Below are 27,998 nucleotides of genomic sequence, written 5' to 3' on the forward strand. Positions count from 1 at the left end.
TACAAGTATGAAGCGGAAGGTATTTATAGGACTCGGGATCGCGCTATCGGTATCGGCGTGCTCTCGGATTCGTGTAGCACATTTATGTATTGAGCACGTCAATAGATATGTTACAAGTCTAAAAACGTACAATGTCAGGGTGGATTAAATTTAGTTACAGCGGTTTAATTGGAGATTATTATTTTAATTGAAAGTTTGATGGATCAATAATTGTATTACGAGTTTTTGGATTAGTTTTTTTAATGGATAGGGAATAATTTTAAAATGTTAATAATGCGCCATCTCTGATTCGATTCTTTAAGTATAAAAGTGATTAAATTTCTATATCCTGTTTAATAACGATTAAAGTACTTTAGTCACGATCTTGATCGTCCGTGTTTAAAGTTCATGTAATGTTATTTGTGTCTAAAAACCGTGGAAAAACTGGCGCTTTAAAAGTGGTTGTAGAAAAATGGCATTACCAAGCTATATATGACAACTTTCATTCAGATCTCTTTTTTTCTAATATCCATCTATCTAAAATATAAAAATGAATCGCAAAATCTGTTGGAAAGCGCATAACTCAACAACGCCTTGACCAATTTGACTAATTCTTTTTTTAAAATGTTCGTTAATGTCCAAGGATGGTTTTTGAGGCGAGAAAAATTCGAATAATTGCCGGGAAAACCCTAAAGACAGCTCTTTTCTATAGGATCAGAGTGGGCATTGTGATTCAATCATAGTTATAGTTAAATAGTTGAATCCGAGATGGCGCACTGAAGTGCATTATTAGCAATTCTTTATATAATTAATTTCTTTAAAATAAAATTGCAAATCTTATTGATAGAATTGACACATACTATGTCTAGAACAAGAGAGTAAAACAAATCAGGTTTTATTAAACACTACCGGGACAAAGTCGCAGGCTAAAGCTAGTCTTTTGATAAAAACAAGCAAATTATGTATTTATGTGCTTCTTAAACCCAAAACATAATTTCTCACATGCTAATAACCCTAAAAAATACCTACTAATTGATGGAAACTTAAGCACTAACGCATAAAAGCCCATCTTCTTACACACATTACCTCCTCATGCATATTTCACATCCCATCTCATCTTCTACGCCTCAATTTAATGCAGTAACCACAAAAGCAAAAGCAAAAGCAAAACAAACCAAGTTCACTTTGCGAGTTTTGTTTCATCATCACACAACTTGGAATAATGCCTCTGTGTGCCCTGTGTGTCTGCACAAAACAGTTGATGGCCGGCGTTCTTCTACGCGGAGTTTGCGATAAAGTAAAGTAATTAAGTATTCCATCAGGTGTCGACATCGCGCGCGCGATGCGAGGTTTTGCGGTGTGTACACGCCCCTGTGCGGCGCTGGTAATAATCATCCCCATTCTCGACCCGCACAAGGCGCCCTGGAGCTGTTTGCCGACAGCACCTTGTGTTGATTAATTGTTGCCAACATCGCGCGCGCTGCGCACATCAACAATAACAAATTGATATATGAATTTACGTTGCGCGTATACAATGCGTAACCATAACATATAAAACCAACAATGGATAAATATTCAGAGTGAAATATTGCTCAATATGAATACTATTATAATATTAAATACAAAAGGAACACAATTTTGTATGTTTGTTTACGTATAGCTCATGAACTATAGGAGTAATTTTTATGAATTTTGGTAGGAAGATAAAATGGACCATGGTGAAGGACATAAGATATATTTTTTGAATAAATAAATTTTTTAAGGGATGAAAAATGGCGCCAAAAAGTATTTTTTACTTCCACTTTTAAAGCGCGTATTTTCCCACGGTTTTGAGACACAAAAAGTAATATTTTGAACACAAATAGCCAAAACCGAAAAAAGTACTTTAGTCACGGGTTTTAGCCACGGGGTGATTAAATGCTCCCTACGCTCGTTCTCAATCAAATTAATGACAAAAACTGCCGTTAAATTCAGTTGATAAATAATATTTAATTTTTGACTTTATTTAATTAGGTAAATGATTATAGATGGCGCTGTTGTCAGTGGCTTGACAAGCAACAGATCACACTAACTGCAACTTTGCCTAAACTCTGCATTGTTTCATTTCGCTGCGCTTAATTAAATTAGTTTCGAGTAAATTTACTTACAGGCTTATCCAAAACAAACTTTATTATGCAAAATAAAACTAAAGCCAACAATTAAATTAACTGCACGCGGCGGCAAAGTTCAAAAGCAGCTGGCAATCAATAGTTGGATACATTGTTAACGATCGGCAGTGTTCAGCCGATGACTGTCGGCTTATCTCGTAATGACGCGTCATTTAATTGCCATCGTGATTGGCCAATGAGACAAGACGGCCCAAAGCGACTTACTTATCAAGTTACTGCTTAACAGTCTGTGTGTCTCTGGGAGTTTGAAGTAGGGCGCCATTAATAATTAACTCAACCCAATTTAACTTTTTAAGTTTATCGGATTTTTGAGTCTTCTTTGAGTTTGTATTAACGTTAAAGTTTATTTGAAGCAATTTACGGCTTAATTATTGGAGATAATTGAGATAATTTTGATATCATCATAATCATGGAATGTCATAATATTATTGTAACTAATTGAGTTGACATTGAATTAGAGTGGTGCGCAGTTTAGAAATTTGTTTACGCTTGAGTGGAGGTATGTTGAATGTTATTTAGGGTGTAATTACCATAATTAATAAATTATTTGTTTATTTACAATTACGTGCGTGTTTGTTTACAATAATAGGTATAGGATCATTAATCAAATTCCTGTTTGATCGTTATTCAATTATTAAGTGGTGTTTTTATTGTTGCTACTTCAATATAATAAAATAGTTAACAAACAATAATAATTTTTAAGAATCTTTGGGGCGGAAAACTTTTATTTTATTTTGTTTTTATATAAAACTTGCTAAAGTTTTAGTAAAAATGTATTTAATTTTTACTTTTTTGATTCAAGACCTATTATATGTCGATTCCATCAATATAATTCCCTATTTTGCTTTAATAAAATGAGAAGAGCTAATAATGCACTTTAGCGCCATCTGGGATGCAGTTATTTAGCTATAATTATGATTAAATATCTATTCAAATTTACATCTTCTATTTAGCACCCTTTAGGTTATAAATATCGACATTTTAATAGTTATTCTGCTATTCGGGGCGGAAAGGAATTAAGTGAATTATTGATCATTAAAATCTGTTCAGTCGTTCTTGAGTTATAAGTGTTGTAACTAACAGAACTTTATTTTACTTATTACGTAAATTACCTATGTTTGAGGTTTTGCATTTTTTTTAAATCGCAATATAACTATTAAAACATAAATAAATGAGTTTTCATGAGTTTAAACTGCAATAAAAAATAATATTTCTTTTTATTTAAAAAAAATAGCCTTGTTATTGTTTAATTTTTAAATTTCATGTGGCTGCGGTATTATTTTATTTGTACAAAATGATTGATTTGTGTCAAGAGAGAACAATGCATTACTTTCTGTACACATTGGCAGACAATAATTCGAATGTAGTATTTAGTATATCGGAAATATCTAGTAATTTTTAAATGAATCGAGTTTAAACAAATTTGAATGGATGTGCATCGCATGATGGCCGGCAGCAATCGTTTGACGAGTTTATTTATTCAGCATATATTTTATTCAGCAGTTCAGCACGTGTTTGTCATTCACCTCTCGAATAAACTATTGTGTCGTTATCCAGGCGGCGGGGGTTGATAAATGTTTAGTGCCGAACCAAATTTGTACATGCGCCTATATTTGAAACTAAATTTAATTCGTGAAAACATTTTGCAATACAATTGCAATCTGCAATATTTATTTATTCGGATTAAAATATTTGTATTGTGCATTTTGCATTATAGAGGGATGTAAATCTTTTAAATTGTTTTAGATTGAATGATAAAAAAGAAAAATTGAAATCTAGGGCATCCTGAGCGGAAAATGTGTTTTGTTGTCTAGAAAATGTTAAATTTGAGGTTAGAAACGTGTCAAAATAGTTTTTTTTAATGGAAAATTGCAGAAAAATTGAAAAAATAGATTTATTTTGGTTTTGCTAGTCGTAACACGATACAAAAAGGGTTTTTGCATATGACATTATTTTTTACAACATGGAGAAATGTTAAAACTCAAATACGCTGATCAAAAGCACAAATTTTAGGTTATAAATGTGAATTTTAAGAATTTTATTCAATTCCATAGAAAATTATACTGCGCAAGTTAAATATTCCAATTTCTATGGCTTGAATTTCCAGAAATTTTCCTATTATTTAAAATTTCAATCAATAAACCACGATTTAATTACTAGAGTATAAACCAACCGACCCGTATTTGCCCATTTATGCTTTCCCAGAATGTAGGCAACCAAACATAATCCGTGCAATTTTTTGCTACAAATCAAAGCCGAAGTAATGAAACGAATCGTAAGAATGAATATTTAATAGAGTTCACAGTTCACACAATGCGCAGAAATAACACAGGCGCTCATAAACCTTTATCACGCTGGCAACAAAGCGGAAGGGGCGAGTGACGCGGGCGGAAAGCAGGAAAAGGTTTTCACATGTGAGCGGAGACGCAAACGTTGATCATGAGCTATAGCCGGGCGTCATCCGCCGGCACCTGCGCTCGTAAAACACGCCGAGAGCGATGTTGGCAACCACCCAGCCTAATTCCGCCGCCATTGCGGCCTTCATTAGCGGTCTATAGTTCGGACGGATTAACGAGCTGACGTTTATTGATGCTATGGTAATACCATCGTCACAAAAACCACCACGGTTGAATATTCTGACACATCCTGTATTATTCCCGCTTTTATAATTGTCAAACGTGTAGTTTTGGAACTAGTGCTGATAAAATAACCAAACACGTGAATTGTGGTTATTTTTGCTCCGGAGGGTGAAATATTGATATCAGGCAGTCGTGTGACCACACGGACCTAATCCTGCATGAATTATATCGCTTAGAAATACAATGTGGGCGACTGCTGATTGCGAAGCCGTCCAAAAACGCCGCCGGACAACAAACACGTTGCGCCCAATTTCCAATCGCGTAATTGAATTCGCCTATTGATCACTTTTGTCCGAAAAGACGCGCAAACAATGCAGTAACATGCGATTTGACTAATTGATCAAACGGCGCAGTTACCAATTAGCAGCGAGGTGTATTCACAGTGTGGTTAATTAGCTTTGTGAGCCTGAATAACCATTCAGTTGCATTTCCTTCAAAGTTATTTTTGTGTAAAGTTGGTTGCGTGCGTATTACTTTTTTGTTGTATTGTGTTATGTTATGCAAAAGCGTATTGGGTGTTACGTTCAGGTATGAAAATTCAATCACGAAAATAGAACACGCCAAAGTGACACATGGCACATGCTAAAAGCTCCCTTATCAAATTCGAGCCGTCGACGCAGCGAAAAATTCTATTTCGACGCGTGCACGTCGCATTAAACGCCATTCCGCTTGACGCGTTTTACGCGCCGCCATTTTCAAGGCTGTGTCGGTGTTGTATCGTGCGCAATTTGCATTTTCATGTTTGCTGTGGAGTCTGCCGGCCTACTACTTACGATTGTCTTCCAGTCTTCGCCGAAACAATGCATACATGAATAAAATTTGGAAATCACAGCGTCTTTTACTTACTTACGCGTTGAGTGTTTCTAGATTACTGATTATAGGCAACCAACAGTGTTGTATATGCACGTTGTGTTGCCTATACTTAACCACTTTACGTGTAAAGCTTTAAATTGTTTCTATTCATGTCTAAAGTGAATTATATCATTATGCAAATGTAATCCGTAAATTATTTAATACTTTACACTCCTTAGTCTGTTTTAATCTGGAAATAACCTTACATAACCTTACAAAACCCGTCAGGTAATCTTTGCTAATTCATGTCATCCGGCTGCGTGAACGACTATGGAATGGCGTTCCGCAATTAGTAAAATTAAAATGAAAGAGAGGAAAGTGTATGACGGTTTGACGCGTTGTAGAAAGTAGCGGAAATGCACATCAGCAGCATCAGCGGCGGTGGAGTTAAGTGTAGGAAGGTACTGCTACTGCCACCGCCGCCGCCTACCAGATGTTTAATTTTGCATGGAGGCGGTCGGCCGGCCGAATGACGAGTCCATAATGTAATTGAAGTCATCAAGCTGTTTTTAATTGACATTCGTTCGTCGCGTCGCGCGCGCGAGAGGACGTCGCCTAATGGCGCTTTTCAGCGCCGACGGCAGCCGGAAAGACGCGCGTAATTGAATTTTTCAATTAATTATGTACTCGCCGCTGCATTCTAATATTCTTTCGGATCGCCGGCAGTGAATTACAGTAGGAGTGGTGCTGGCGATCATAAACGGCCAGTAGGGATTTTTCACACGGTGAATGGACAGGAAAATCGTGACATTCGTGTTTTAAAAATGCAACAATGTAGTAATATGAAAGATTTTGTATGTAAAATGTAACTTTATATATGCAGCATAAATTTTGAGGTTAGAAATGTATCATTTTGACATTTTTTTCGTAAATTTTGATCTTCAAAGGAGTAATTTTTTACATATAAATATAATTATAATAATATTTTGCACATTTATCATAAAAAAATGAATCGCAAAATCTGTTGGTAAGCGCATAACTCAACAACGCCTAAACCAATTCGGTCAATTATTTTTTATAATATTTGTTAAAGTCCAAGGATGGTTTTTACGGCGAGAAAAATGCGAATAATTGCCAGGAAAACTCTAAACTCTTTTTTCTATAGGATGAAAGTTGGCATTGAGATTCAATAATAGTTATAGTTAAATAGTTGAATCCAAGATGGCGCGCTGAAGTGCATTGTTAGAAATTCTTTATATAATTAATTTCTTTAAAATAAAATTGCAAATCTTATTGATAGAATTGACACATACTATGTCTTGAACAAGAGAGTAAAAACGAATATCATTTTTATTAAACACTACCGGGATGAAGTCGCGGGCCAAAGCTAGTGAAGTAATTTGAAACATTGTGTGGGTTATTTTTGCTTAATTTTTTAAAAATATTGAAGATTTTGTGCGAAAAATGCAATTTTGGATTTGTAGTATAAATTTTAATGTTAAAATAATTACAAAAACAAGATTTTTGCTGTTTTAAAATTCGAATAATTTTTACATATAAATTTAATAATAAAAATATTTGATACGCTAAATAATAAAAACATAATGTTTCAGTAATTTTAGCAACGTTTTTCCACGTTTTCCCCACAAACGAATCGATATCACATCATTACATACGTATATCTATCTACCAAATAAGTACCTAGTACTGCGCTTCGTATCGATTGGCCCGATTGGCCGGCGAGCAAAGAGGCAGCCGAGAGCCTGCTGCTTTGAGTATTATTTATGTATTTCGTCTGATACTCGATTGGGATCTAATTGAATTTAACTACGTTTGTGAAGTAATACCGAGTGGACCAAAACATGACCAACAAACTTAATAATCAATAGGAATATAGGCAACCAAAATTACATTAAAAATTTTCCAATCGTAATGCTGGTTGCCTATAATAATAATTTACGGAAATGATCAGAAATTAATAGATCACAAAATGTTGAATAGTTGAATATGAATAGAATTGTTTTACAATGAAACCTGTGAGAAATTGATTTTCTCCGGCGATGCTTCTGAATGGCTGCAGGGGATCTTATTTGCGTGATGCGCTTAATCAGGACCAGGTCCAGTAATTAAACACGCTCGCTCTCTGCAGCGCCCAGCTGCTTTACTCCTGCATAGTTAGTTTTGTATGTGTATTGTTCCATTAGTAGTGTAATTGCGAATTAATTGTTTTTAAATTTATTTCTCAACTGATAGACTCGGACTTAACTTGGACCACTCGTAAATCCCTTTCATATTCCTCGTCCAATTTGGTCGTGATAAAAGTAAGCACTGGGTTTTCGCATTTCGTAACTTTATTTCCGTTCCTTTCTTTTTCTTTCCGCTCCCTGAGCGGATAACATTCTTCCACTCATCGCACACGAAGAAATGCAGTAAGTACGTCCGTCAGGATGTAATCCGTACGAAACAGGAACAAATTCGGGATTTACCCAACTCTCAATTCCTTCTTTCTTTCATTGTCTCTGTGTGTAATGTATAGGCAACCAATATTACTTTTTCACATCGGTTTAACTTTTGATATCCGTGGTAAACACTAAATGATAATTTAGAGCATTTACCATTTGGAAAATCGCGGCGTGTTCATTGGAATTACGATTATTTATCACGACGCTACAGCCGAAGACATGCCGTTCATTTATTTCGATAAAAGGAGCGCCCCGAGGACGTAATCTTTTGATCAGAAGTTATGTCACGTATGTGCGCGCCCCGCACATCAACACATTTACAGTAATAACCCGCGGGGTCGTTGGAAAGTATTTGCAGTGGTTTGCGCGGCAGGCGCCGTCTTCACTTCTGATTGCAGACGGCGACCGAGCGCATGAAATAGATTTTCTAAAGCACAACGAGTAAAAAGTGTGAAAATGTTAAAAATAGAAAATGTTCAATTTCCAGAGAAATTCGTTTGGTAATTTACAAATTACTAAATTGTTTTGTGTTGTTTTTGATTTATACAAAGCGTTTCATTTTATTTACTTTGATTTTATTTTTTATTTTGTAAATATCGGTTTTTGTCATGTTATGATATGAAATATGAACTCTCTGAATATTGTGCGCTGCTGCGTTTGGTAATTGGGGTTTTATTGAAACACTTTATTGCCATTTTATTGCCGTTCAATTCTTTCCGGCGCGCTTCGCTTATATTGTTTATCAATATTGAAATATCAAACGCACAAGCCGACACTTTCGATGCGTACATTTACGTAAGAATTGCCGCGAGACAATAAATTTACTTTTATGTCTTCCAGGTATATTTTGGAATATTGTACGATAAAAAAATTAATTGTTTTTGGATGATGATGGAGTAATTATTAAATAACGGTGTGTTTTGAAATAAGTTTATAAATGAATTAAAATTATAAAAAAAATGTTTTGAAGTTAGTTAAATATAAAAACTAGTTTATTTTGTTTAAATAATGTTCTATATGCTGTTTTTGGTAAAAACTGGACAACATAATCTATATTTAAATATAAAACAAAATTATGATTGTTACAACACTTTTAACTTAAGAACGGCTGGGCAGATATTGATAATTTATGATTTTTTGGATTCGTCTCGGCTTAGAATTGCAGAATATCAAAAATTATTATTTATAGGGTGTTAAATAAGGGATGAAAATTGATATAGAGATACCATGATAGTTATACCTAAATAATTGAATCAGAGATGGCGCTGAAGTCCAATATCAGAATTTCTCATTTCCTCATAATAAAATAGTGAATTTTATTTCTCGAATCGACAAATTCTAAGTTGATGAAACAAGAAAGTAAGTACTAATTAAATTTTTAGTTATAAAATAATAAATATTCATTTAATAATTTTCCCATGAATAATAAAACCCCAAGATAGTATCTAATGTTGATTTTTGGTAGACATTTTTTATCAAAACTTTTTCATGCCTAAAATAATTAATAAATAATTTTGTCTTTGTTATTTCACTGAATCTCTTATTATTCTGTGCGGTACCTGAGACTCATATGCAAATCTAACGATAATATTATTTAAATTTTGCTTGGAAATGCTTTTCACTGCCTGCAAAGAAAATTTCCGACGGTTATAAACTCAAACGTCCGATTATACGATGCCATATGAAACAATACGCAATGCGCAATGTTTGTGATGCACTTCCTGTGCTAAATATACATACACTACATTTTGGCAAGAGAACAACAGATAAATAATATCTAAAGTTGTATTTTTTTACTTAGAAACATGAAATGTAAGAATGAAATAATATGGTTTTGTACTTTTGCTATTTGCAACCACACATACATATTTAAAACATTGTTGGTTGCCTACATGTCTAAAAATGTGTAGGAAAGCTGCAGTCGTAAATAATGCTCGTAAAGCACTCCGACATTCCGAAAGTGAACTTAAACTCGGCGCATAAGTTTTCCACGAGTGCATTCGCAAATGTTTTCGCAATACTTTCGGCGCGCAATGAAGCATGAAGCACCTACCACTGGCGTTGGCTGTTTATGTCCGCGGAAATTCACTAAACAAACTAAATAATATATTTAACATGCTTGGCGCCGCCGAGTTGAGTTAATGCCGCACGCGCGCGCGCCTCTATTGTAGCGAAAGGCACTTTATTATTTGTTCGCGCTTCATTTGAGTTGCTGCACGGCGAAATGCTTCGGCGTGCAATCGGATTTAACCGCGCGTGAACAGCGCAAACTTGTAGTAATTATAAAAGTTGAATTCGAATCGTAAATGCTTTTTGCGCTTATTCAGCGGGTGAAATTATTTCCAAATAAGATTTGTGATGAAATAAGTTTGTTGGTGTGTGTTAGGCAACCCAAAACACACATTGGTTTGTGTTAAATCCGCTAGGTGCAAGAGTAACTTGTCATGGTCAAATGTAGCCTGCGCGGTCTGCGTGATTGTGATTGTTGTACGCGGTCCAAATCAGATTAGTTGATTTAAAATGTTTAGTTTTCCAAACGTGCCGAATTAAATTATGTAAACAAGCGCGTGAAGACAATCGACAGGTTTGGGCGTTTGGAGTGAAACATTGTGCGCGAGTTGCAGTCGTGCGTGTTGATGTAAACAGAATTAAGGTAAGTGAATTTTGAGGTTAGTTGTATTCTGCCGATGCAACGATGAAAATCGTGACCTTATAAATAAGTTTATAATCCGTGTGCGATGTGAAACGAAAGGGACTAGTGTAACTCAGTCCGACATTAATGGATGAGGCATTTCGGCAATCGAAAACAAGAAAGCAAACCATGCAAACCGAGCAAACTTAACTTCATGCCGTGGACTTTGGCTACTTTGAGCCGGCGGAGTTTTCGGTTCGTTTGGCGCTCAAGTTAAATATATACGCGTTGCGAAAGTTTGCAACACACGAAACAAAATACGCCCGCGGGACAACTTCTTGCCCGCGCCATAATTACCAACTACTTGCAATGGCGATGAATTTTTCCGCTTGCAAAAGTTTTCCTTCAAAGATATACAACACAAACATTGCTTTCGGATTTAATTCGCATGTAAATTAATAATTAAGCTAAGTTTCTAGTTTTATGCAAGTGTATGCAACTTGTTCTACAGAATATTTTATTTTTTTAATTTTTTTTAAGGTAAAAAATTATAATTACATTCGGTAAATTGAAATTCCTTGAAATAACTGAATTTTGAGTCTGTTTGCTTGTTTTATAAAAATACTAGTGGATTTTCAGTATTGCACTCTTACTCGTAGATATGAAATACAATTAAACAATAAAGTTCATTTCCAGTTGGATTACATACGCATCAACTCACAACTAAGCGTACACGTGTATTTGCACTTATGCTCGGCCAAGTACCACTTGTGTGCGTCCAAGTTAGTGCAATTGCACGAGCGAAAAGTTTCACCATTTGCACTTGCACACAGCTCTCCCGAGGGGTGTGCAAACATTACGTTTTAATTTACTCGCAACGATAAAGTTTTAATCATTTTTCAGTAAAAAAAATTAAGTATTAGATTCGCCTGGATTACAATTAAGGTTTGAGGTTAAACAATAACAAAATCCATGAAATTTACAAAATTAAACTGAATGGTATGGGTATAAAAGCAAATATGAGTTTATTTGTGTGTTTGTGACGGTTTTACATGAAAACTAGAAAAGGAATATTGATAAATTTTGGTATGGAGATAGTTTTGATAATGGAAAAGGATATAAGCTACTTTTTGTTGCAAAAATTAAATTTATATGATGTAAAATGAGGGATGTAAGTTGATGTGGAGATGCAATCATAATTATAGTTACTTATTTTAAATTTCGATGGCGCTAAAGTGCATTATTTGCATTTTTTTGGTTTTAAATTAAAATTGAGAATTTTATTAAAGAAATCGGCATTATTTGTCAAGAAACAAAAAATTACACGACTCCACTATTTTTTATAAAAATATTCATCTAAAACATAGCGGTGAAGCACAAGTTAATTATGAATTATTAATTTCGGTGCGCTTTGAGCTATTGTGAATCTCAGAATTGCATTCCCAGTTATGAGCAATATCAAATATTAACCCCGGCGCCATTTATAAATTTTTTCTTCTCATATATTCTATTCTTAGAAGTACGTGTAAAGCGTTGAAAGAAATAGCGTAGTTTGCTCACCCCGAAAGTAAACGTATGCAAAAGCCGGCGAAAATTGCGTTTATGCACATCGTCCCGATGCAGAGCAGAAATGCTTGGCATGCAGGTATGCGCGACAGAAATGCACATTATGCCCGCACACCGACGGCACGTGCGCGCGCCCCCAGGTCGTTTTGCGCGTTTTGCGAATCTCATTGCGAATTTACGAAATTTCATGCGCTCGCACATACGCCGCGCGCTGCTGCTGCTGTAGTTGCTACTTCTACTGCCGCCGCCCAACATGCAAAACAGCAACTGACGTCGCGCGCTATCTCACATATGCGATATGTTAAGCGCAACGGATGGAAATTGCGTTAAGTTACCAACTCGGCCATCGGCAAGCAAGTAAGCGTGACGTTTAATTTACCGCTGATGAAATTGACACAAGCGTATTATTAAATTAATTATTATGCACCTACCTAGCAGCAGGTAAATTGAGATTTTATCGAGATATTGTGTGAAAATTTAAATAAACAAACAATTTTGGTTGCATATTGCGAATAAGTATTAGGTTTTGTTTATGCAACCAATATTACGTTGTTGAGAGTATAGTGTTGGAAATAAATTGAAAATTGATCTAAGCGTAGGAGTTACATTAGACGGCGAGGCATTTTTATTTGCTTTGTGCCACTGAGTGGCTATTAAAGGTTTATCTTTGAGAGTCTATTAAATCGTGTTCGTGCTTCAGGTGTACCTAAATAATTGAATAGGTAATGCTGGTGACAAAAACAATGCGATCGTAAGATATGAGCGTACTTTTGTAGTAGTTTAATTGGGTACTCGGCAAACTTTTGAGACACTTGCATGATAAAAGTGATAAAATATGCAAAATGTGTAATTTGCAGGTTTTATCTTTAAACAACAGAATAACAGTAAAAGAGTAGTTAGTTTTTGATTTTCTCATTGTTTCCAACATTTTTGATTATATTTTTGTTATAATAACTTCTAAGTAACATTTTAAAGGCTAATTTGTGTTTCTTTGTATGTTTGTCACGCTTTCACAATAAAACCAATCAAGAAATTTTGTTAAATTTTGGTATGGAGATATTTTGGACCCAGGAAAACGGAATAGGATACTTTTTGTCGCAAAAATTTAACTCAAAGGGTGTAAAATTAGGGTTGAAAGTTGTTATGGTGATTTACTTATAGTTATAGTTATAAAATTCAAACATAGATGGCACTGAAGTGAATCATTAGCAGTTTCTAATTATTTTCAATAAAATTTGTAATTTCATTAGCGGATTTAGCATATATTAGGTGCTAGAAACAAGAAGAAGGCAAAAATAAAAAGATAAAATCGCTAAGATTGGTTGCCTATCATTAGACATTTGTACTGCAACTCAAAATATTGAATTTTACGTTTTCAGACCACTAAAATACGAAACAAAATGCAATTTATAACATTTCCATCTTGAATGAGTCGCTGAATATAAGTTTGTGAATTGTTCTTCATTAGCATTGCGATATGATGACTACGCAGGGCAAAAACAAAGCCGAAAAGATCATTAACCCGCACGAACGTCGCCCACGTGCGCTTTTTCGCCGCTGTGCCAACCGCGAGCGCCTCCGGCAATTCCTGCGACGCTAGTTAGAGATCCTTTGGAGAGTGCTCCCCGGCATTATCTGGAGGTATTTTTGTTTCGATGCGGGACACATGCGACGCTGGCATACGTTCGTTCACCGCGCTCAACTTAATGCACTTATCGCGTATGAAGTTTCATCATTTTAACGTTTTTTTATATTTTACAGTTTTTATCCAAACAATAGAGATGAACGAAATAAAAAAGCACAGATAATGAATATACCACAAATTAATATTTTCACAAGCGCAGGGAAAAGATAACAATTGCTAGAAATTAATTTACAGCTCGGAAATTAAACATGAACGCAGCGAAATTGAATAAACTTTGCAATTAGTTTAAATAAATTACATTGATTATTTTATAGTTTTTGCTAACGAAGTTCGAAGTTAATTAAATGTGAACGAAACCTTTTATTCAGCGTTTCTATGTTTTAATGGAAATTTGGTGAAAGCTTTTTCATGTACTTTATTAACTTCGAATGTAATTATTACGCACATGAATAATAATTGTGTAAAATGTAATGCAAAGTGTTAAAGCGCGATAATTTATAAATGTAAATCTTACGCAGCCCAATTTAAATTCAACTAAAACCGTTTTAAAGCAATAGGCAACTTAATGTACGAGTGCTTTGACACTTTTATCTCACATCTTGCAATATCCGTTTCGGCTAGACAAGTCTCACATCTACTGCTACTGCTTTACATTTGCATGTGCATTGCGCTGCGAATAAAGAACACACAACAAATTTATGTATGTGGTTCGTTCAACCGTGTAAGCTGGTTTTAGGTTTAGTTGTGGCACAGCGTCTGATGAAATCGAAAATTTCGCCCTGGCGTTTGTTTTGTCTGTTTGGTGCGATTTGCAGTTGATCATTTTGCGTGTGTGGATAAACCGACTTCGGGGGTTGTTATTAGCCGTATTCGTCGCCGGCGGAATTCGATAAAATCGGCTTTCGGATGGTGGCGGCGGCGGCGGCGGTGTACACACGCGCCGCATTATTAGGACCGGAGAAAGTGCGAAAACATAGATAATTGGAGTAATCCATTTCATTCTAGTGTGTTTAAGTACCGCACATTCGGGAACACCGAATGCGAATTACGCAGTTAATATAATGGCGGGTGAGATTATAAAAATTAAAATATTTATACACAAAAGTTTGCCTGTGTTATAACTCAAATTAAATTCAATTAAAAGACGTAAAATCCGCACTCCAGATTTTGTTTCCATAACCTTGGGTTATAATTTTATTTTTAGCAAAAAATAAATTTTTATAAATATGATTATATAGGCAACCAAATATGCACAATTCCCTGGTAAATATACCTATATCGTACAACAAAAGGCGAATTACACGTTTTAATATTTTTTCGTTCGCTTTGAGTTTTAAACTGTTACAATCAAATGTGAATCCACTTGTGTTGCGTGGTTAGGAATTGTGAATTCGAAATTTTCTCGTTTTCCATTCTTTCGTTATGCTTTGCGCGCCTGCTAAACTTCGAAATTCGAAATGTCGAATGCAATTTATTCGCAACCGGGCGACGACAACCATCTTTGTGGCGTAGAAATTAAATTTGGAAACTTTTTCGGTTTTTAATTTCCAAAGCGTATTCAAGCGTTTGACGCGGTAAAGGATCCAGTTGTACAAAAGAAAAATTAACATGAATGTAAAATGTAGGAATATTATTTTTAGCATGTTTTTAGCTAAATGTTTATTTTGTTTGTTAGACTTAGCAGGTATAATATACGAGTATGTAGGTAATTTAGTAAATGAGCAAAGCAACTATTACTCGCAACATTTTTATATTTTGCTCTTCGTAAAACTCTGGTAATCCTAATTAAATTACGTAATTTTCTAGTACAAAAAGAAGTTGGTCGCAGGTGGTATCTTCTTCTATTTTATTTACTTTATATATTAATTTTGTCCTTGTAAAGAATTTCATTTAAACTTTAAATTTATTTGAAATAAGATTTTATTCTACTTTATTTTATTTTTGTTGGATGTGGATAAAAGTGGTTGAAAGCGTAGGAAAGACATAAATGAAACGATGTTGAATTTTTATTTTCGTAATGCTTGTCTTTAGTGCGTTTTATCTCCATACGTAATTTGCATTTTATTTGAACGTTTCTTAGCGGAATGCTCCTGCAATGCTGCGGACGTAATAATCTGATTGAGCGCACTTTTCTCGGAAGCAAATCTAATAGAAATATTTATTAAAAAAGAAAATTCAACGTTTAATATAAACTAAACGAGTAGTCGTTGAGTTTTATTTAGAAAATTGTTGTTTTTGTTGTGTTTCTCCGGAGAATTTCAATATTGTTGGTTGTATTATATTTATTAAGGTCACTTGTTTTAGCAAATAACATCTCATGCAATAAGGTTTGGAGGTTAGGAAATTCTAAGAAAGACAATTTTCTACTTTAAATAGTGCTATTTTGAAATTGTAACTTTAGTTATAGTTGAATATGTTTTTCTGTAAATTTGTGAAGCAAAATATCTCAGTAATTTGCATTTATTCTTCATTTCTCCAAAATTAAAATATGCTGCATATGACACTATTTAAAATATCGTCAAAATTCGTATTCACAACTTTGAAAAACGTCATGTTGCGTATTCTAGGCAACACACAATACAATTAATATTGTAGTATTGTATTGTTGGTTGCATAAGAAAAAAATTGCAGTGATTATTTGCGTTTGCTGAACTAAATCAGTGGATAATTACCGCATGTTGTGATACGTTGAGCAACAAACAAACACGACGTAAAGTTTAAGACATTTTACATTAAAATTTTCGAATTTTATTTAGAAAATTGTTTTTCGTTGTTTTCTTCTTGAAAATTTCAATATTGTTGATTGTATTTATTATGGCCCTTTTTAGAAAATAACATCTGATGCAATAGAAAGAAATTGCAATAGGTCAGAAAATTCTAGGAAAACCAATTTTCTAAAAGGTGGTAGTAAAATGAGATTTTCTACAACTTTGCAAAGCAAAATATCATTTATTTGCATTTTTTCTGCAGCAAAATCATAAAATAATTATTCTTCAACTCTCCGAAATTAAAATATGCTGCACTGCACATGACACTACGTAAAAATATCGTCAAAAGTTTTTGCAAGCAAAAGCTTATTGCGCGCTCTGATACGAGGAGTAACCAAACGCGTGTGTTTTTTCGAAAGCGCTTTATTACCTTAAAATATGACGCGGTCGGAATTGTGCAAAATCGCCGCAATAAATCTGTAGACAAGTCGGGGGGCGCCCAATGCACAGTCGTAGCCCGCCGTTGCCGCAATAAGCTTTTTTTTCGCGGCGTGCTTTTGGCAACTTGTGGCTCGCACTGTCGCACTAAAATGAAACATTCTCGTGCAAAGTGCGGCCGTAAACTGCGCGTACGAAGCGTAAACTACGACGCGTTATTTTTCGGTTGCACTTTTTTATACTCGTAGTTATCTCGTCGCATTGTGCTTTTTAATTTATTGCTGTGATCGTGAACTCGGCGACAACGCGCATTGACTTCTTAAATTTCCGATGTTGCCATTGCCCGCCAAACACGTTAATTCTTACGGCGAGCATGAATTATTCAACGAGTTTTCAACTGTTTTGCGTCTGGCGGTGGCTTGATGGCAAATTGGGAAATTAACGGATTAGTTAAGGGTGTGGTGGAATATATTTAACTGGAAATACATATACATGGATTTAGGTTAGTTTTTGTTATAGGCAACACAGAATACATCAAAGGTTAAACTACAAAGTGTATTTTATCTTGTTTTTTTAATTATAACTCGAAAACTTCTTATTTAATTTTTTTTAAATTTTGATTAATGTTTTCCATTGAATTTAGACATTAACTAAATTTTAAATCAAGTGAAAATAATTATTTTCACCAAAGTTATAACGAATTTAATGACCAAAACTTTATTTAGGTACAAATATTGAAATTGCGCATTTATATCCTTAATTACTTGTAAGCTATTAATTCTATATAATTAAAATTTTGCAAATAAATTGCCACTTTAACAAAATATCGATTTAAACTGAAATGTTGTTAAAATAATAATAATTCTAAAAGTTATGGTAAATTCATTAACAAAAACACGATATATCTATGAAAATACGCATTTCAGCCATCAATCTACCAATGACATTGTTAATTTAAACATAAATAGATTGTACAATAACCCAATTACATGTAACATGCATAGGTTAATTTTCCAATAAATTTCCTCCCGGAATGATACCCCATTTAATGTTTTCCGACTTAAAATAGCTGACTATAACGCTCTAAAAGCCCGCGCGCTCTTACCATCAGCATTGATAAAACGCGCCGGGTGAAAAATGTCCTTTCTCTTTTGAAAAGCGGTCTTCCATGCTCCTTGGTGTACTTTCTTATGCTCACATTTCGGCGTTCCTTACCCGCCCTCCACCAGCATCCACTTAGACGTCTCGTTTGCTTATTTATTATCCGCGTACCGCAATAAATAAACCGGTGTGATATTTCATTCGCTCGTTTTGCTTTCAAACCGCCATCGCTGTCTCTCACTGTTAGCTCTCGGCTGGCTTGTTGCTTTTCAGCGTGGAATATTCTCTACCGCCGCTCATATTTGATGCCTGCCACACACTCGACACACTCGAATGCTCTTGAGGGTGTAACGCTATACGTGAATGTATTCAATGTGAACCGGACTCTTCTCTTTTTTATGTGCGATATATGTGTGTGTGTATGTAGGTGTGTGTTTGTTTTGCGTTTTTTTCAACTTTCATTATGCGCTTATTTTGTTTCAGTGCGGCTTTCAGCACATATCGCAACGCACCGTTGTCTGGGTGTATTTTTAGTCTGACTGTTTTAAATTGAATTCGATATCTGCCACCTGTATGTGTTTTTTCAATTCGCGCGCTGCTTTATTTCCGGTGGAAAAGTGCATTATCGGCTTTCGCGTAGAATAGATTAAAGTTTTATCGGCGAACGTAGGCTGTACAACGTACAACAAACAGAAATGAAATCCGTATTCATAACTTTGAAAAACGTCATGTCGCGTATTCTAGGCAACACACAATACTATTAATATTGTAGTGTTGGGTGTTGTTGGTTGCATAAGACAAATAAATTGCAGTGATTATTGTCGACTGCTGAATGATATGATTTAGTTTTTTTTATTAAAGATGAAAATTCAATGTTTAATATAAACTAGATGAGAAATCTTAGAATTTTATTTAGAAAATTGTTGTTTTTCGTTGGTTTCTCATGAGAATTTCAATATTGTTTGTTGTATTTATTAAGGTCACTTGTTTCTGCAAATAACATCTAATGCAATAAAGTTTGGAGGTTAGAAAATTCTAAGAAAGACAATTTTCTACTTTAAATATTGTTATTTTTAAATTGTAACTTTAATTATAGCTGGATATATTTTTCTACAAATTTTTGAAGCGAAATATCTGAATAATTTCTATTTTTTTTTCTATATAAAATCGTAAAACAATTATTCTTCAACCATGCAAAATTAAAATATGTTTCTTATGACACTACATTAAAATATCGTCAAAATCCATATCCATAACTATTAAAAACCCCATGTTGCGTATTCTAGGCAACACGCAATACAATAAATATGGTAGTATTGTATTCTTGGATGCATAAGAAAAATAAATTGCCGTGATTATTTGCGCTTGCTGAATGATATGATTTAGTTTGTGGACAATTACCGCACTTTGTGAAACGTTGGCGCAACAAACAAACACGACGTAAAGTTTGAAACATTCACCCCGCTATAATTCAAAATGCACCCGCAGCGAATCATCGAAACGGGACCATTTGTTACACTTTAAAGTTTCACGACTCTTGTAAGTATATAACTTTGCGAAAGCACGATATATCTTCTTCTCCTCTCCAAGCCAGCCAGCTCCAGCTTGTGTTCCGTTGCAGAAATTTCCCCAAACGCGCCGCGTAAATTATAATAAATCGTGTCGTAAAGAAAGTATGAATGCAGTTTGCAACTTTTACTTGTGTAAATCTTTCGAATGTGAAATTTCGCGCAAAAATTTATCACGTATACATCCAGTTATACAAAGAAAAAATTAATACAACATAACCGCACAAATATTCCATGCATAAACATGGCAGGTAATTGCAGTGGGTGGAGGGTAACCTTGACACGCTAATGGCACAATGAATAATTTTGCTTTCAAGATGCCCGGCGCGCGTTTAAGGATATGCGTTTGTGGCACAATTGATCGATATGAAAATCTCATACAATATGTGTGTAGCTATTTTTCAAGGCGAGTATAGATATATAGTATGCAACTAGATTTTGCCCGCGGTAGTGTTTAATAAAAATGTAATTCGTTTTTACTCTCTTGTTCTAGACATATTATGTGTCAATTCTATCAATATTTTAAAGAAATTATTTATATAAAGAATTGCTAATAATGCACTTCCGCGCGCCATCTCAGATTCAACAATTTAACTGTAACTATGATTGAATCTCAATGCAAACTTTTATCCTATAGAAAAGTGCTGTCTTTAGGGTTTTCCCGGCAATAATTCGAATTTTTCTCGCCGTAAAAACCATCCTTGGACTTTAACAAACATTTAAAAAAAGAATTGACCAAATTGCTCTAGGCGTTGTTGAGTTATGCGCTTACCAACATATTTTGAAATTTATTTTTCTATCATAAATATTGCTACATATCGTGGTTTATGCATTGTAAATTTTCAACGCGTTGTGGTTTAATACAATCGCCAATCGGAAATTGACTCTAACTAATTGCACTAAATGTATTTGGATAGGACACAATTGATATACAGTGTAAATAATATAAGTCAACATGATGTTATTTGGGTTGCATACATACACGCCGCGAATTAATTACAGTTATGCACTATTCTAACTTGAAAAAATTGAAATAAATTATTCACGTTAATGTGAGACACGAACTGATTTATCTTGTATGACCGGTAATTAAATCTTGCATGCATAATTAATTCGCTCGCCAAGATCATGCTGCAAATAATCGTTTCGGGAATTTAATTATCCTCGCAGACGTATATTCCGAATTGATTTTGCTAGTTTGCCGGCTGGTGCTGTGTGGAACTCCTTTACATACATCCTTAAATTCAATGTTGATTATAATTATGTATCTTCGACCTCGTTGTATAGTTGCCGGGTCGATCAATAAATGAATTATACATTAATTTAATAGGCGGCCAATTAGAACCACGCAGGGCGTGCGTCGTCGCGGATGGGTAAAAACAACGCCGCGCACAATTTCGATTTTGCATATTTCATTATAAAGCACCGAGCGCGCATTGCGATTGAGATAGTGCAGGATTTCAATTTTCGGCCGATAATTTATTCATGAACGCTATCTTTGGCCTCTCTAGCTTGTAAAATTGATTGATTACAAAGTAAACCGATTGAGTTGAATTTACATTTCAATACACGGCGGTAAACTGATTGCGGCGACTCACGCTTTATGAATTTGTGCTGTGCTGTTGATTCAGAATCAGACGTTTGGCGCGCTAGATGAGTGAGCGGGCTCTTTTTGTGTGATGGTGTTTGTTTTAGAGACGTGAAACAGTGTCGATATGGTGAGTGAGGTGTTTTTGTCGATGGTAAATAATTTAGGCTATAATTTCATTTGTGGGAATCAATATTATATTAGACAAATTAAAAATAACAGAGAATAGACTTAATAATGTCTAGAAATTTTATGATTACATTAAAACTATTTATATTATGGTTTTCAAAATTTGCACTTTGATTTCTATGTTATTTAGAAATAGATTGAAATTTAAATGAAGTAAAATTAATGATTTTTATAAAAGTTACAGGTAATTTAGTGACTAAAACTTTATTTAAGTACAAATATTTGAATTGCGCATTTTTTCTTCAATTACTTTAAGGCTATACATGCGATGTAATTAAAATTGTGTAAATAAATTGCCACTTTAACTAAATATCGATTTAAACTGAAATGATGTTAAAATAATAATTGTTATGAAAGTTATGGTTAATTCAATAACAAAAACACGATATATCTATGAAAATACGCATTTCAACCATCAATCTACCATTGATGACATTGTTAAATTAAACATAAATAGATTGTACAATAATCCAATTACATGTAACATGCATAGGTTAATTTTCCAATAAATTTCCTCCCGGAATTATAGCCCATTTAATGTTTTGCGACTTAAAATAGCTGACTATAACGCTCTAAAAGCCCGCGCGGTTTTACCATCAGCATTGATAAAACGTGCAGAGTGAAAAATGTCCTTTTCCCTTTTGAAAAGCGGTCTTCCATGTTACTTGGTGTGTTTTCTCATGCTAACATTTTGACGTTTTTTACTCGTTGTTTACATCAAATCTATTTATTTTCTGGTTTTAAAATTTTGTACAATTTCTATTATATTTAAACATAGATTAAACTTTAAATCAAGTGAAATTAATCATTTTCTATTAAAGTTTAGACAAATTTAGTGTCAAAAACTGTAAATACCATCATATTATTGAATTTCTTAGTTATTTTCTTTATAAGTGAAAATCTACAGGTTCGATTTAATTGAAACTTTCAAATAATTCGTCTATTTTACTAAAGGTTCATTCAAATCGAAATATTTATAAATAATTTACGTTTTAATTTGATTTGTGCGATGAAATTCAATATTATATTAGATTAATTTCTTTGCAAACTATTTTTATTCCGCAAATAGAAAAAAAACTTTTAATTTATTAAATTTTCCTAAAATATTATTTAAACACCTAAAAATAACGTTTTTTTTATATAAATTTCTTTGAATTATTTTATCAACAAAAAATCTAACCAAATAGTTGTATATTATCTTGCATACTTGATGGCGTGATTAATAAACGCTAATAAAATTTTCATACATAAAAGAATGCAAACAATGTGCACATCTCACGTGTATACCCACATGTAACATGTGTGTGCGTTGAAGTTATGCGCGCATAAACCCCGTACGCATTGTTTTATCATATCACAAGCGAACGCTTAACCGAAAACTAACAGCCGCGGCGCGTACGACGTTCGCTTTATCTACCGACTTTATTTCCACGTCGTCTTCGTCGGGTCGCGCACGTGCAGCCACACACACTGCGCCGAGAAAGATCAACTTGACGAGGGTCCAGGTCCTCCCGTCGCGCTCGTAAAACGGACGCTTATCCCGCCGTCGTCCCTATCGCGCTGCCCTCCGGGCCGAGCCAGGACCTCGGCGGACAATCTAATTCGCATCTCGACAACCGATATAGTCTTGTCATCGAAACAAGATAACGCAACCATATTAATATCGGGACGGGATTTTGAACGAATTACGATTTTGTCAGACAACTGTCATTCATACCGTACGAGTATAAGTCTATGATTGCTAACATAACGCATGTGGCGATTGTTATCAAGGTTTTAGTGTGACACATGTCAAAAACTTATTGCTGGGGTGTTGAATGAGGTTAAGTCGTGCTGGCTTAGTGGATTTTAATATAAAGCATGGAAATTGTATGAAATTATATGAAAAAAATTGATTGGGATTCATGTTTATTCATTAGAAGTATCTGCATCTTGTTGGGATCATTAAAATATGTGCTTGGAATTATTTCTTAAAGGATGTCTTGTATGATCGCGCAATACATATGGGAATCAACAGGGCGAGTTTTAAACTTTATCGATTTTTTACGTCCTATTCTCGCATTTAGTCGACACTAGAAGTTGGCATGGCAACGAATAGAATTGTAGTCTTGTGTGTCCTGCGTTTTTATCGTTTATTCCAAAGTGGCTCTCCGGGAAACATCAATGAATGTCGTTCAAATTAATCTATATTATAAAAATAAATCGCAAATTCTGTTGGTAAGCGCATAACTCAACAACCCTTAGACGAATTGAGCCAATTTTTTTTTTAAATGTTCGTTAAAGTCCATGGATGGTTCCTACGGCGAGAAAAAATCAAATATTTTCCGGGAAAACCTTAAAGATAGCCCTTTTTATAAGATAAAAGTGGCATTGAGATTCAATCCTAGGTATAGTTAAATAGTTGAATTCGAGATGGCGCGCTGAAGTGCATTATTAGCTTTTCTTTATATAATTAATTTCTTTAAAATAAAATTGCAAATCTTAGTGACAGAATTGACACATAGGTACTATGTCTTGAACAAGAGAGTATAAACGAATTACATTTTTATTAAACACTACAGGGACGAAGTCGCTTATTTTATTCAAAAAAATCAAAATAATTGTTTGGCTATGAATCAGCTGTCAAACATAACCAAATCTATAGAAAATGATATTTTTGTGTAATTTTTATGCTAAAATATATTTTATCCAATAAAATTGCGATTCTGAACAATTTTCAAAGTCACATAAACACTCCCAAAAATTTTCCACAAAAATGGTGCAGTCGTTTAAAAAAAGTTCAGTAACATACATACAACTAGATGAATTTTATATTTAAAGTAAAAAATAAATATGACAGAAATAGGCAACCAATTCAAACAAAAAAATTCAATCTGAATGAGTAATAGCTTCCAGTGTCATTGATCTTTCAACCTCTTTCAACGCTAACGCTGACACCATAAATAAATACGTCTACGCCACGATGGCATAAATTAAATCTGTTAAATTTTAACTACTTCACTGGCATGCTGACTATTCGCATCTCTAACCATTCCAAACCCAGTACCCAAAACCCAAACATCATCACATGCCCCGCCGAAACTCAAACAATTTATCATAATTATTTTTTAATTCGCCATATTTCATGTTTAGGGCGCTGAATTCTCATTTTATGCTTAGCGTAATTTTTTGTGTGTGCTTGGTTTACCAGCTTTGTGCGAACGCAAACCTCTAGTACTCTGTACCTCGACAAGGGCTGCAGAAAAAAAGAGTACACGCACCTGTGGTGTGTGCTTGGAACTGGTTTATACTTTAGTACTTACTTTCAAAAGTAAATATACATTTTAAATGAAAGTGAAATGGGGCGAACGTGTAAAGTTTTAAACAGCTTACGCTCAAATTGCCCGAGGCGTAGATATTTTTTTCTGTATTCAAACATATTCCCCTATTTTTGAATATAAAGTGGAATAATTTACGTTTGTTGATTTTAAATTGTAAATGTTTTTTTTTATATAAGAGGAAGAAAAAAAAGATAAAATTGCTGAAAATGTCAATAGGATTAATAAGACCTGATCGGTGGAAACGATTGGGCATCCCCTTGAGAATGTGCTTAGCCAACTGTTATCCCAATCAGCATTTTCGATTGCTCGACCGGTTCGAAGCGCATTAGGGCAAATTAAGCCGAACACGCCAATCTGTTCGGAAATTTTCATCTTGTTGCACCTTTTCCGCGCCGATGCACACGCAAACCTTTGTCGAAACATTTTCAGACATTCTCTGTCCGTCGTCTAAGTCTAATGCAATTTATCTCAACTGTTTTTCACAATTCACGTCTTTTGCGAATTTAATATTTTCGGAATTTTCTACTCACCAATAACCGTCGCCAAAATTAATAATCCCAACACGACCGCAGTTCCAATCATCGGCACCATCTCCCAGGGGAACTCTTCGGTGAAGAGCGACCCGTTGCCCGACCCATTGCGGCTGTTATTCAGGCTGTCATAGTAACCGAAATACGATAGCTCACTGGCGCTCTCCGCGCGCGCAAATTGCTGCGATTCGTTGTGGTCGAGCAACATGTTGTTGCTCTCCATCGAGTAGAGAATCTTCTGCCATAGCTCATCGTCCAGCTCACCTAGCATCCCACTCGCCGCTGTGGTCGTGCTGGCGAGAAAACTCGACGCCGCACCGGAAGTTGTCGCATCGGTGGTGCGCGTCGTCAGCGTGCTGGCGAAACGCACCTCATTGGCATCGTTATTGTGCAGGTCGAGATCGTTGCGGTGGTGGCTGGATCCGACGATTAACGATCGATGCGGTTGGTCGTAGCCGCCCATCTTGTCGGTGGTGATCGCCGCCAGCGGCCGCCACAGATGATGCAGCTTGATGTAGTCCATTTTAATTACGCCATTACTCGTCCTCCGCCACCCAAGCGTGCCACCGACCTGCAACACAACATCATCATTACGCTAAGAAATACAGCCGATTGTGCGCTCGAAACGAGGTGGAAATTAAAGCGCAGTTGTTTTTTTTAACTTTTTAAGCGAGGTGTAAAGTGTGCGCGTGATAAATTGTCGAACGGAATTAAACGCGTCGCGGCAAAAAGGAAAGTGACGTTTTTGAGGGTGGCGATGAATAAAAATGAGAAATTGAATCATTTATTACGTTGATGCGGATCATTTATTATAGAAAAAATCAGTGAAATGCTTTAAACTTTAATTTTAAACCTTTTTAGAAAAGTTGTGTTCAATTGGTTGCCTATAATATAAATTTGCCTTAGGTTTGGTTAGGTTAGCTTTTTAGAAAAATTGTGTTCAATTGGTTGCCTATAGTATAAATTTTTCTTATGTAAATTTAGGTTAGGTTTTTTAGAAAAGTTGTGTTTATTTAATTGCCTATAGTATAAATTTTCCTTATATAAGGTTAGGTTGAATTCGACAACAATAAAAAAATATTGTTGTTGTTGTTCTTGCAGAACGTAATTATACAAATGTCTAGCACAGTAAACCAATTTTGCCGATTTAGCTACAAGCAAACTTTTTATGTGTTGGAAACACGAAAAACCCAGCGAAAAAAACTAATATTCATAAATGTTTACACTCTTGTGTTTTGTTATTCAAACAGACACTTAACCTAAAAAAATCACGACAAAAACAGCCGTTTAAAACTTTGGTTATTGCCAGTCTTTTCGCTTCTTTGTGGTTTTTCGCCCAACCACTTCATATCAAACAAACGAAGAATCCGCTTGCTATTCAACGCGCAATCGTTTTAATCGAGTTGGTCGATGCTTTTTTTCCCCGGCTTCGTTTTGTTTATCCATCTCTATTCTGTAACTTTGAAATCTCTAAATTTGTTCAATACACCTCAAACGCACGCTGAGGGGCAAAAAAGCGCATCGATTTGAATCGACTGACTCCATCCGAAGCGCGAGTGAATGCCCGGCGGGCACAAACAAATCGTTTTAATTTCTGGTCGAAGCGCAATTTAGATTAAATTGCATTCAGCGCGCGCGCACAACTTAAATTAAACGAAAACAATTCAAATTAAAACACTGCTCGCGGGCGAACGGATCGAGTGGAAGCAATAGCGTTCACGAGAATGATCATCATCGAATTCACGTCGCCTGATCGCGGCGGATTTGTGTGCGGATGGGATAAATCTGTTTTTTGGGGTGCTTTGATCTTTCAAGTGGTAAAAATTTAGCCACAAGGGTTGCAAAAAATGGGATATTGATGGTAATAGTATTATTTACTAGTGATAGGTTTCATATTTTGCCTGGAAAAAATTTGGAAATGAAAAAAATGAAAATATGAAAAAATATTAACAATTATAGGCATTCGTGCGCCATCTGTAGCCATATTAGTTAACTATAACTATAATTTTATCTTTATTCCTTATTTTTCACCCTTTTAAAACTTTTTTATGCAACAAAAAGTTGTCTATGATATTCAAAATTTATAAAAATTCATTTAGTGGTTTACCCGTGAAAAGAAGTCAAACATACAAAATTAATCAGAATTAAATTATGTTGATATTGTTTTTGATTTGTTTTGTACTTGTTTAAGGAAACACTGTAAACCATCCACTTGAATCGTAAACTTTGAAAGTTATTACATCCATGTGACTAGACTTAGTACTACTCTCATTCCTAATACAATGAAACAACATTTAGAGTTGTTGTGCGGAAATTGCGCTCGTATATTTCAACTATGCAATATTTGTACATGTATAAGCTGAAAGCATAAACTTAATTGTACTTTGGCTTAATATTAATGTGACTTTTGAATTTGGCTACAGATTAAACCCATCAAAATGATGACATTGCAATTTATACCAGGCTGTCATCTGTTTACATAAAATATGCATTTTAAAAGCGCGATTTTCATGATTTTATCTGATTTTATTTAATATTGTCAGATAAATCCGCCGGCCTAAATATAAGCACAACATTCATCCACCCGGCTGGATTATTCGGATTATTCAGCGCCTCGCGTGCATTTGGGTTTTGCGGAATTTGAATGTGATGGGTACATAACATTCAAATGCG

General features: G+C 34.8%; 1 protein-coding gene and 1 long non-coding RNA gene across 4 annotated transcripts in view; one reads left to right on the plus strand and one right to left on the minus strand.

Moving 5' to 3' along the window:
* LOC135803985 (uncharacterized) overlaps window positions 1-27,998 on the plus strand; it is a 131,322-nt gene that overhangs the window by 77,232 nt on the left and 26,092 nt on the right. The gene's annotated exons all lie outside the window — the stretch shown is intronic.
* The window catches only part of LOC135803979 (5-hydroxytryptamine receptor-like), a 44,494-nt gene that overhangs the window by 11,808 nt on the left and 4,688 nt on the right, over window positions 1-27,998 (minus strand). The window contains exon 2 of the mRNA XM_065317735.1: window positions 25,326-25,896. Coding sequence (XP_065173807.1) covers window positions 25,326-25,848 — 523 coding nt within the window. The 5' untranslated portion in view covers window positions 25,849-25,896. The remainder of the gene's footprint in view (window positions 1-25,325; window positions 25,897-27,998) is intronic.

Source organism: Atheta coriaria, unplaced genomic scaffold (assembly GCF_025399875.1).
Source record: "Atheta coriaria isolate IRGN ID8LTWV9N9 unplaced genomic scaffold, Caltech_Dcor_3.1 hic_scaffold_3_pilon, whole genome shotgun sequence".
Classification (NCBI taxonomy): Eukaryota; Metazoa; Arthropoda; class Insecta; order Coleoptera; family Staphylinidae; genus Dalotia; species Dalotia coriaria.